The following is a 12,343-nucleotide window of genomic DNA, read 5'->3' as shown; positions in this document are numbered from 1 at the left end:
CTGCCTGAGATGCCCCCATCCCAGGGATGGGGCAGGTGAAAGAGGACACACGGGAGCGAGGCCAGACAGGGATGTGAGCTGTTTCCTTGCTGGCTTCCGGAAGCTCCTGGGACATGCCTATGAATAGAAAATAGCATCCCCAGGTTCCATGAGGGCCAGGAGCCAGCAGCAGGGTCCCCGGCAAAGGCTGAGCAGCAGACAGTCGGCCATAAGCCACTGCAAGTGGTGGGGAAGAAGCTCGGTGTCAGTGGCTTGTAAAGGCTTTGCAGTTGGGTGCAGACGCCCACACTCAGCTTCCCTACTGCTCCCCTAGACCTGGGAAACCTGGGAAGCTGCTGTCTTCTCCCCACTCGTGACACTGGGCAGGAGCTCCACAAAGGGTCTAATGCACCGTGAGCGTAGCTTCTGGGGAGGGCTGCAGAGGGAGCGGAGAGGGGAGGGAGAGAAGCCTCAGGACTTCTCAGGGGTAGGAGTGAGTGTGGCGTGGAGGAGGTAAGAAACTATTTCTGGCCACTAGGTGACCTGATGACAAAGGCCCATTTAAAACCCTCTTACCTCTCCCAACCCCTCCACCCTGCCCCCAGCTTGGAGGGCCTCCCATAGGAGGCTGACACGGCCCCATAGGAGGGGATGGTTGATGGCCCCATCCACCAGCTCTGTGCGGCCCAGACATAGGGTCAAGGCTGCCAGCATGGCTTGGGGGAGGGGCAGGATTGCACCCACACAGTGTGAGGTGGGCGGGGGGGCAACATCTCAACTTCACAGAGGCTGATAAGGGGTCAGCCTGTCCTGAAGGCGCAGCCAGGAGCAGGGGAGTAGAGAACGGGCCACTGGAGCATGGAGGACAGAGACAAGCAGCTACTGCAGAAGCTAGGCCGCGTGTCTGGGGAAGCAGAGATTTCAGCAGCTTTTAAACTGCCTGTGTCAGGGGCATCCAGATCGCACTCAGCAGGGGGTACTCTGCACATAAAATGTCAGCGAACCCTGAATTGTAAGTTCCCATGTAAGGGCCCCTATTATGACCACATTTATAGATGAGGAAATCGAAGCTCAGAGAGGGCAAGCAGCTTGCTCAAAATCACATAGCCTGAGGCCCAGCGTGGTGGCTCATGCCTATAATCTCAGCACTTTGGGAGGCTGAAGTGGGTGGATTGCTTGAACCTAGGAGTTCAAGACCAGTCTGGGCAACATAGCAAAACCCCATCTCTGCAAAAAATACAAAAATTAGCCAGATGTGGTGGTACACGCCTGTGGTCCCAGCTCCATGGGAGGCTGAGGTGGGAGCATCACATGAGCCCGGGGAGGTGGAGGCTGCAGTGAGCCATGATCGAGCCACTGCATTCCAGACTGGGTGACAGAGTGAGACCCTGTCTCAAAAAAGAAATCACATGACCTGAAAGTGGCAGAGGCAAGACTTGAACCCAGGCCTCTCTGTCCTGGAGGCTGGCAGGGGCCAAAGACTGATAGAGCCAAGAATAATGCCAAGAATAATGCCCCAGGGCCCCCAGCTAAGTGGGGGGAGTCCTGGATACCTACAGCCGGAGCCATCCCACTGCTCCCCTCCCCCACCCCTGTGGCCTGCCAAGGATCCGGCTGTCAGTCATGGAGCTGGCAGGTCATAACTCATACGACGCTGAAGTCTGAGGGATCCACGCAAGGACGACAAGCGATCCCATAAAAGACAGGCGATTTACCAGTTTAATTTGATGGCCGCATAAACTATGAAACACATAACAAGGGAATAAAAAGGCAGCCAGGCACCCAGGCAATTAAAGACTCCTCTGGTGAGGTGTGCCATCTTCCTCGCCACCCCTAGGCCCCGCCCTATTTTCCTGGAACCAGAGGGCTCAGCCTCGGGCTGGCCTTGTGGGACGGGGGGGTGGCAGGGGAGCCTCTGGCCAAGATGGATGAGGCCCACAGACAGTGGAGCGGAAAGGCCTTGGGTCCCTGCCTCCCAAATGCTTCTTGGTTATCTATCAAGCATCTCTGAAAGGTGCAATTTAGACTCTATTATGATGCTGAGGCCTCTAGAGGCTGAGGACTGTGGCCATGAGCTGAGCGGGCACTGGGAACAGATGTCCATGCCAGGGAATGCGGTGGTTTGCCTTGGCTTTTGCCTTACAAGTTTGCCCCCTACTTAGGGCACTGCTCAGGAACAGCCGAGTACAAAGGCCACCTGTATCCCTTGTGCCAGGAGTCATCAGCCAACAGACCAGGGAGGGAGGTAATCCTCCAGCCAGATGCTGGGGGGCCCCTGGCAGAGGTGCTCCTAGACTCAGACTTGACCCTGGAGACGGAGGCAAGGTGACCTGTGAGCAGGCCTGTGTCTTCCTGTCTCTAGCACCTGCCCTGTGCTACCTGCCTGCTCATAAGTGACTTGAGGCAGGACCTCCGGCTCCATAGCCTTCATGGACCTGGCTCGGTGCAGAAGGGACAGACGTGCAGTGGGAAATCTGGGCTGACTGTGACCTTGGCTGGGCCCCTCTTGTCTCTGAGTCTCAGGCTGCTGGGCTGTGAAATGAGGGCTGTGGACCTGTGTGTAGGTGGCAACCTCTGCACCCTTGCCTGTGAAGGGGAGTGGGTGAGGTCTGGCCAGAGAGGTCACCCCACCGCCTAGGCTTTTCATTATCCTCTGGAGGCTGATGTGTCTAGCTCTGCATGCTGTCCTGGTCTCCAAGCCCGTCCTCTCCCACGATCTGGGCTGGTGTCCTTCCCAGTTCCCGATGTAATGAAAGGTGAGGTGGTCAGATAAGGGCCAGGGCAACCTGGGATGGCCCTGGGCAAAGGAAGCAGGAGGCTCACGGGAGAGTGGGTACCTCCGTGAAGGTCTGAGAATGCTCAGCCTGGGCTGCAGGACTGTGTCTGGGCTGGCCAGGGACTCACAGCCCTCAGCAATCTGGAGTCAAGCACTGGGGTCCTGCAGCCACACAGCCCTGGGGTGGAATCCAGACCCCACCTCCTCCTGCCAGGGGACCATGGGCAGGTCTGTGTGCCTCCGTTCCCTCATCTACAGAACAAGTCCATCACAGTTTCTCCTTTGAAATCTTTAGTGAGCATCTGCCATGTGGGAAACACCATGAGTAAGATGCACGAATCCCTGCCCTTATAGAGAGTACCTTCTAGTGGGGAGACAGACAATGAAAACAAAAAAGGGCCGGGCGCGATGGCTCACACCTGTAATCCCAGCACTTTCAGAGGCCCAGGGAGGTGGATCACGAGGTCAAAAGACCAAGACCACCCTGGCCAACATGGTGAGACCCCGTCTCTACTAAAAAGACAAAAAATTAGCTAGGCATGGTGGTGGGCACCTGTAGTGCCAGCGACTCAGGAGGCTGAAACAGGAGGATCACTGGAACCCGGGAGGCGGAGGTTGTAGTGACCCAAGATGGCTCCATTGCACTCACACCTGGTGACAGAGCGAGACTCCATCTCAAAACACAAAACAAGACAAAACAAAACAAAAAAGATAAAACATGTAGTGTGTTAGTTGTTGGTAAATACTATAGGTAAGCAAGGAACTGACAGGAGTATCTGGGAGTTATAATTCTTGATAGGGTGCCCAGGAAAGGCCTCACTGGAAGGAGATGCAGGCATGGATCTGGGGATGAGCTGTCTGGGCAGACAGCACAGCATGTGCCAGGGCCCTGGGGATACCAGGGGTTGCCTGGCTGCTGCAGTCAGTGAGAGGGGAATGGAGTGGACAAGGCCAACGGGGGTGCCACATAGGATTGCATAGGGCCTTGGCAGCCACCTTGATGACTGTGGTGGCTGCCTGGGCAGAGACCCTGTAAGTGCAAAGGGGGCGTTTGAGTGTGCAGGGGTGAGTGGCAGAGGCATTCACCATGGCAGGGCCCATTCTGTCGTCGGGTGGTCACTGATGTAAAGCCACACTTGGCCACAGTCCCTGCCCTTGCAGTTTGGTGACATGAAAACACCAGTCACCAAACAGTGTGACCTGCAACCCACAGAGTGCTGCAGTCTCAAGATTGCCAAGATTCTGGCCTCCTCCCCAGATGGCCTAGGTTCCTCCTACCTGGTTCTCAAGTAGTCTTGAGTAAGTTAACATCTCTGAGCTTCAGTTTTCTCATCTGTTCAATGGGATTAAGGGCACTGACCTCATGTTTGCTGGGAGGGTTAAATGACTTAAATATTAGGAAAGTTCTCAGCAAAGTCTTTATTATAGTTTGAGCTACCATCCATCCCATCAGAATGGAATCCCAAGTGGCTAAAACAGGGCCTGGAATATAGTAGATTCTCAATAAAGCTCTGTTGGATGCATGATGGATGGATGGATGGATGGATGGATGGATGGATGGATGGACAGGTGGGTGGATGGATGAATGGATGAATGGATGGATGGATGGATGGATGGATGGATGGATGGATGGACAGGTGGGTGGATGGATGAATGGATGGATGGATGGATGGATAGACAGGTGGATGGATGGATGGATGGAAGGATGGATGGATGGATGGATGGATGGATGGATGGATGGATGGACAGGTGGGTGCATGGATGGATAGATGGACAGGTGGATGCATGGATGGATGGATGGATGGATGGATGGATGGATGGATGGATGGACAGGTGGGTGCATGGATGGATAGATGGACAGGTGGATGCATGGATGGATGGATGGATGGGTGGATAGGTGGATGCATGGATGGATGGATGGACAGGTGCATGCCGGAATGGATGGATAGATGGATGACAGGTGGATGCATGGATGCATGGATGGATGGATGGTTAGGTGGGTGGATGGATGGATGGATGGATGAATGATGGACAGATGGATGAATGGATGGTAGGTGGATGGGTGGGTGGACAGACGGATGGGCAGAACAGAGGGAAGCTTTATCTGGGGCCCCAGGAAAACCTAGTAGAGGAGGTAACATTTGAGCTGGGTCCTGCAAGAGTAACTTGCGTGATGGAGAGAAAAAGCAGCCAGGAATAGAGAAGGACAGAGAAGACAGAAAGTTTTGCCTGGTTGAGAAACAGGTGTTCAGTCCCTGGGGCATGGAAGTAAGGGCCTTGCTGGCTCAGTGGGCAGGTGCCGGCTCTGCTCTGTACACCAGAGCTGCCCTCCCAGGCTGGGGCTTCAGGCTCTGAGAGGGCATCTTGTCCTATCATTGAAAAGCCTCCATGAACCCAGCGTTTTACAGCAGAGTTTTACTGGCTGCATGAAGACACCTTCCTCACTGAGACTGAAAGATAATTTCTCTTTAATTGATTTTTTACCACTATGAACAGTAAAATAATATAAGAAAAATCTATGCTGCAATTTTTCCATTTGTGAAAACTGAAATTACACCTTGCAGCCAATTCCCTCAGAGTACAAATGCCTCCCTCCTTTTATTTGTCTCATTCCTTTAAACTTTCAGCTAGTCCAGGAAAAAAAAAAAAAAAAAACGGTCTGTTTATGATTTGAGAAAGGGGCAAGGTGTGGGACAATTTCCCACACAACTCGAAACCCAGGGCCAGGGAGGCACCTCTGATGAAAAGAGATTTCTGTAAATACATGAGAAAGTGATTCTGTTGACACCTCATTCTTCTGTCTGTAGAATGTACGAGTGACAACAGGACATGTTGTTTTAACACCAGACAATGAAGCTCCCTGCTCTGCACTCCTCGCCAGTGATGGCACTGACAGCTTCGTTCTCGCAGGTTCTGGCAACGCCCCCCTTTTGAGCTCCTGGGCCTTCCAGAAACAAGCTTTCCTTTTGAACCCTGGGTCCGAGCCAGATAGCCATGAGTGCTCCTCGTGCGGTGCCAGGGAAACAGCGGCTGTGAATCCATAAAACACGCCCTAAATCCATCCCATCCACATTGACTGGTACCTTTAGCATTGGCCATAAAGACTGGCTTTGTGTGAAGTCTTGAGAGAAGAAACCAAACCTGCCGCATGGCTCTCACTAAATTAACCTCCCCGAGGCTCCGGATCACATTTCCGGAGGGCTGTGGCAGCGTGCGCCTCATTAATGGGCAACCTCTTGGCTCCCGATACGATTTAACGTTAGCCAGATGTTGTCAGAATCCGACCTTGGCGGGAGCAATCATCTGTGGCATAAACCCGGCACAAAGGCCGCTCCTCCAGCTTGACCGCACCCCGCAGGACCTGACTTCGGCCACCCCCTTGGTGCAGGCTGGCAGGTGGGAGGGGTGCACGATTCGCTCCTGGGTGACTTCGGCCACCCCTTGTGCAGGCTGGCAGGCGGGAGGGGTGCACGATTCGTTCCTGGGGTCACTGTCGCCTCCTCCCTCTCACTGACCCCGTCCTGTGCTCCTTGCAGGTATTCAGGCTCCAGGCCAGGTGGGGCCGGACACCCCCAGCCATCCACCATGGTGGTGGCACACCCCACCGCCACCACCACCACCACAACCACTGCCACTGTCACAGCCACCGTCGTGATGACCACGGCCACCATGGACCTGCGAGACTGGCTGTTCCTCTGCTACGGGCTCATCGCCTTCCTGACGGAGGTCATCGACAGCACCACCTGCCCCTCGGTGTGCCGCTGTGACAACGGCTTCATCTACTGCAACGACCGGGGACTCACCTCCATCCCCGCAGACATCCCTGATGACGCCACCACCCTCTATCTGCAGAACAACCAGATCAACAACGCCGGCATCCCCCAGGACCTCAAGACCAAGGTCAACGTGCAGGTCATCTACCTGTACGAGAATGACCTGGACGAGTTCCCCATCAACCTGCCCCGCTCCCTCCGGGAGCTGCACCTGCAGGACAACAATGTGCGCACCATCGCCAGGGACTCGCTGGCCCGCATCCCGCTGCTGGAGAAGCTGCACCTGGATGACAACTCTGTGTCCACCGTCAGCATTGAGGAGGACGCCTTCGCCGACAGCAAACAGCTCAAGCTGCTCTTCCTGAGCCGGAACCACCTGAGCAGCATCCCCTCGGGGCTGCCACACACGCTGGAGGAGCTGCGACTGGACGACAACCGCATCTCCACCATCCCGCTGCATGCCTTCAAGGGCCTCAACAGCCTGCGGCGCCTGGTGCTGGACGGTAACCTGCTGGCCAACCAGCGCATCGCGGATGATACCTTCAGCCGCCTACAGAACCTCACAGAGCTCTCGCTGGTGCGCAACTCGCTGGCCGCACCACCCCTCAACCTGCCCAGCGCCCACCTGCAGAAGCTCTACCTGCAGGACAACGCCATCAGCCACATCCCCTACAACACGCTGGCCAAGATGCGCGAGCTGGAGCGGCTGGACCTGTCCAACAACAACCTGACCACGCTGCCCCGTGGCCTGTTCGACGACCTGGGGAACCTGGCCCAGCTGCTGCTCAGGAACAACCCCTGGTTCTGTGGCTGCAACCTCATGTGGCTGCGGGACTGGGTGAAGGCACGGGCGGCCGTGGTCAACGTGCGGGGCCTCATGTGCCAGGGCCCTGAGAAGGTCCGGGGCATGGCCATCAAGGACATCACTAGCGAGATGGACGAGTGTTTTGAGACGGGGTCGCAGGGTGGCGTGGCCAACGCAGCCGCCAAGACCACGGCCAGCAACCACGCCTCCGCCACCACACCCCAGGGTTCCCTGTTTACCCTCAAGGCCAAAAGGCCGGGGCTGCGCATCCCCGACTCCAACATTGACTACCCCATGGCGACGGGTGATGGTGCCAAGACCCTGGCCATCCACGTGAAGGCCCTGACAGCAGACTCTATCCGCATCACGTGGAAGGCCACGCTCCCCGCCTCCTCCTTCCGGCTCAGCTGGCTGCGCCTGGGCCACAGCCCGGCCGTGGGCTCCATCACAGAGACCTTGGTGCAGGGGGACAAGACAGAGTACCTGCTGACGGCCCTGGAGCCCAAGTCCACCTACATCATCTGCATGGTCACCATGGAGACCAGTAATGCCTATGTAGCTGACGAGACACCCGTGTGTGCCAAGGCAGAGACGGCCGACAGCTACGGCCCTACCACCACGCTCAACCAGGAGCAGAACGCTGGCCCCATGGCGGGCCTGCCCCTGGCAGGCATCATCGGTGGGGCCGTGGCTCTGGTCTTCCTCTTCCTGGTCCTGGGGGCCATCTGCTGGTACGTGCACCAAGCTGGCGAACTGCTGACCCGGGAGAGGGCCTACAACCGGGGCAGCAGGAAAAAGGATGACTATATGGAGTCGGGGACCAAGAAGGACAACTCCATCCTGGAAATCCGTGGGCCCGGCCTGCAGATGCTGCCCATCAACCCGTACCGCGCCAAAGAGGAGTACGTGGTCCACACCATCTTCCCCTCCAACGGCAGCAGCCTCTGCAAGGCCACGCACACCATTGGCTACGGCACCACGCGGGGCTACCGGGACGGCGGCATCCCCGACATAGACTACTCCTACACATGATGCCCGCCTACCTGGGCTGCCCCGCCCCAGCCCCAGCTGCCCTGGCGTGGCCACGTGGCTTTGCCCAGCCTGCTGCAACCCGAGAGAGCAAGGAAGAGAAATTCCACGGATGACTTTCCCCCGCAGAAAGCAAAGTTTGGGGAGGGCTGACGATTTTGTAGAACACAACCGTGACAATTTTTTTTTAAAGAATAGAAGGCAGGAGGGGGAATTCGACATTGTTGAAGACATAATTTATACCGAGTTATACCAGTTGGGGAGGGAAGGACTAAAAATAATATCACAGGAAGGGCTGGGTTGGGTTTTTTGTTGTTTTTTTTTTTCCCTGAACTGGAAGGATACTACCTGTACAACATCTGTGGACACCTCATGCTCTGTTCAGGGCCGTCACAAAGGAACCGCCAGGGAGAAGCAGCCGGCTCTCAAAGCTCCCACGCAGCTCTCCCGCTGCTGGCCACTCGCTGGCAACGTGATGGAAGGTTTTCAGGCTCCTCACAAAGGAGAGAGGGAAGAAAAGATCTTTTGCCCTGGAGATATGGTCCTGAAATCTCTCCCCTGGCTCATTCCATACCATTTCCCTTGCAGATTTGCAGAAACATGGCGTCTTTCACTGCATTCTTTGAACAATCATGTAGTTGATTAAAACACAAACAAACTTGTTTTTCCCTAGGCTGAAGCCCTCTTCAGTTCCATGCACCACGCTCTCCTGTAGAAGCCCCCGCGGAAGCCGTAGCTTTCCCCGCCACCTGGAGGTGCATCTGTCTGCCTGTCTATCCCTGTCGCGGTGTCTCTAAGTACAGTTGGGTAGACAGAGACACATGCACGGTCCTTACCGTTCTCCTTGGGTCAGTTCTTACCATTTCCTGAGACAATAGAATTGCGAAAGTGTTGCTTTCTCCTAGAGATCATTGAGTAAGTAGACGGTGTGTTGGGGATGGGAGTGAGGTGGGGGAAGAGACTTGGTCTCTGGGGGCTACTGCTGTTCCTAAAGGCTGAGGTGCGTATGTCTCAGACGGGTGGCTTAGGGAGGCGTCGCAGCAGGGGCTTCCAGTTCCACCCTAGCTCAGCTTGGCCAGCGCTGGGCTGCTCTCCTTTCTGATCTAGATAAAAGCTTTATTTGATTCCAGTGTCCTCATCTCCCTCCCCCACCACGTGCAATCACCTTAACAGCTACTTTTGGAGCATTTACCATGTGCTGAATGTTCCCTCCTAGGACGGGTAATTAGCGCAGGGATTTTTTTTTTTTTTTTTTTAAATATCAGCTGATTAGACCTATTGGTTTCCATGGCTGCTCAAACAAAGCCCAGAAAGAGACACAAAAATTCTCAAAAAAGCCCTGGGTGACGGCAGTCCCTCCCTGAACATAGAAAACTCAGCTGGGCCCACCCCTGGGACTCTGTTTCTTGAGAGGGAGAGGCCAGATCTCTTTCTAAAAATGCCAGCCTCCAAAAGGGCCCTGGCTGGGGCCCTCAGAAGAGTTAAGATTTTATTTCCTCTCTCTGGAATCTATGTCGCTATCATTCATTTATCAACTGACAGTGCAGTGTGGTGAGCCATGAGATTAAAACGATGATGAAATAATGACAGCGAATCGGAGAGGGGGGAAGAGTGGAGCCTGCGTCCCAGTACTCGGGGAGCCCGGGTCACCATCTGTCACTGTGCTGCTTGTTCTGTGCCGAGGAAAAGGAACGTCAAAGAGGAGATGCTGGTCCGAGGGCAGGAGGATAAGAGGGCTGGGAGCGCCTGGTGGTGCTCTTTTCAAACGGCCTCCGCCGCCGTGCGAAAGCAAAGGCAGAAGCAGCAGCGGGGCAGGGGTTACGTTAAAAGGCCCGACCGGCGCCTTCAGTGAGGAGATGAGGCTGAAAGGAGCGGACACAACAGCCACGTGGAAAGTGGAAGGACGGGCGCAGGTTCCCAGCACGGCCCGGGGGGAGCTAGCCCACAGAACAGGTCCACTCCTCAGCCCTGGGGAACAGCCAAGCAGCGTGGGCACCTTTCACTCGAAACTAGACGTGTTTTTCCTTTTCCTGCCTGAATCATTTTCTCACACAATAAGGTCAAGAGAGAACCTTCCCCAGGCCTTAATGTCAGGTCTGTGTAAAAGCCCCAGGCCGGGCGCGGTGGCTCACGCCTGTAATCCCAGCACTTTGGGAGGCCGAGGCAATCTTCTGAGGTCAGGAGTTTGAGACCAGCCTGGCCAACATGGTGAAAGCCCGTCTCTCTAAAAATGCAAAAATTAGCCGGGCGTGGTGGCGGGCGCCTGTTACCCAGCTACTCGGGAGGCTGAGGCAGAAGAATCACTTGAACCAGGGAGGCAGAGGCTGCAGTGAGCCGAGATTGTGCCACTGCATTCTAGCCTGGGCAAAGAGTGAGACTCCATCTCAAAAAAAAAAAAAAAAGTAGGCCCTCCCTGTGGACCACAGCCCCCCTGCCCTGAGACGAGCAGAAGGGCCCACCTGGGTTGTCTGGGAGGAGGGAGTGCCCGAGGTGTGCCACGTTGGCATGGGGGACAGAAGTCCCAGGTCTCTGCTGATTCTAAAATGAGCCCCCCCTCCCTGAAGGGCACCACTCTGATCACTGCCTTCCCCCAAGTGCCACCCATCTGCAACACGGTGCTGCCAGCACACTGTCCCCACCTCACCTAGGTCCCCTTGTCTCCTTTCCTTACCCTAGACAGGTCAGGTCATGCCCTTAGTGTTTAGGAAGGCATCTGGAGACAGTAGATGGCCTGGACTGACAGCTGCCTGGGAAGGTCCCGCTTGGCTGGGGCAGGAGTGCGGGGGACTTAGTGCTAGAGAGCAGGCAGAGCTGGGAGCCAGCCTGTGCCCAGTCACGCCCTCCCAGACAAGGCCTAGGTGATGAGCCTTCCTCCCCCGCATTGCACAGAGATGGCCCAGGCAGGCAGGATCCCTGGCAGCTGCCCCAGAGGAGCTCCTTGGGCCCCAGGACCACGCGAGTCTCCTGCTCCTGGTTCTTGCACTAACTGGGCGAGCGCGGGGCTCGACCCCTCTTACCAGACCCTGCCTGCCTCATTGCAGGGATCACCCGCCCCCTGGAGCTCTAAGTTTGGATGAAGGTGGAAGCTCCACCCAGTCAGGGCCCTGGAACCCAGCTCTAGAGCTGACTTTCTCATCTTTTCTGCCCCTCAGCAATCCTGACACCTTCCCAGGGTCCTTTCTGGGCTTTCCCAGAGCAAGCCCCCAAATATCTGCTGTGTCACAGCCCCCTCAGCCAGGGAGGGGGCCAGAAGCTAGGTCCATTCTGAAACCCCATCCCCTCTTGGCCCAGCTCCTCCCAGCTGGTCTCACACCACAAGATAGGAGATGTTTTCGGACACCCCGCCTTCCCCCGGGCCTGTCTAAATTCTCCTGGGCTCCCATGCACAGCCGACATTTCCAAGGGAACGTCCTTGGCCGGGCTGACCCTCACAGCCTCTAAGTAACCAGAACAACCTCAGTGGCCTCAGCACTGATGAGTACGTTTTGTGGCATTTAAGGCAGGTTTAAAGTTAAAGATATAAAAAAGCCCACGACACTTCTTTGGTTAAGTGGTTTACCCTTCGTGGTAATTAGATGTAGTGATTGGAATGTCTTTTCTATTACATGGCAATTTTCCTTTAAATTTCCCCTTAAAAGAAAAAAAAAAAAAAAGGAAAGGAAAGGAAAGAAAAGGCAAGGAAGGAGAGAGAGAAGGCACCAGCAGGCCGGGAATCATTTGCATTTTGCGAATGAGGCCTCTTGTAAGCTCAGCTCAGGCGTGGGGCCCAACGTATGGAATGCTTAAGAGATTACTAAAAATAAAATCTATTAATTAGTCATACTCAATTCCGCAGACATGATGTGCATCAAAAGCTGCTTTTCTTCCCTTTTCTCCTTCCCCCTCCCCACGGCCTCCTGCCACAGCCTCCATCTTCTTTAAATAGGCTGGGGCTTGCTAGACCACCTCCATGCTAACATGGTACATGCGGCAGCCAGGGGT

General features: G+C 55.5%; 2 protein-coding genes across 4 annotated transcripts in view; one reads left to right on the top strand and one right to left on the bottom strand.

The window, feature by feature from the left end:
* Positions 1-9,032, top strand: part of FLRT1 (fibronectin leucine rich transmembrane protein 1) — an 83,496-nt gene extending 74,464 nt beyond the window's left edge. The window contains exon 3 of the mRNA XM_007994413.3: positions 6,292-9,032. Within this exon, the coding sequence (XP_007992604.1) occupies positions 6,341-8,365 (2,025 nt within the window). The 5' untranslated portion in view covers positions 6,292-6,340 and the 3' untranslated portion in view covers positions 8,366-9,032. The remainder of the gene's footprint in view (positions 1-6,291) is intronic.
* Positions 1-12,343, bottom strand: part of MACROD1 (mono-ADP ribosylhydrolase 1) — a 169,097-nt gene that overhangs the window by 111,565 nt on the left and 45,189 nt on the right. The gene's annotated exons all lie outside the window — the stretch shown is intronic.

This window comes from Chlorocebus sabaeus, chromosome 1 (assembly GCF_047675955.1).
Source record: "Chlorocebus sabaeus isolate Y175 chromosome 1, mChlSab1.0.hap1, whole genome shotgun sequence".
Classification (NCBI taxonomy): Eukaryota; Metazoa; Chordata; class Mammalia; order Primates; family Cercopithecidae; genus Chlorocebus; species Chlorocebus sabaeus.
Note: the sequence above shows the minus strand (reverse complement) of the source record. Positions and strands in the feature narration are given on the sequence as shown.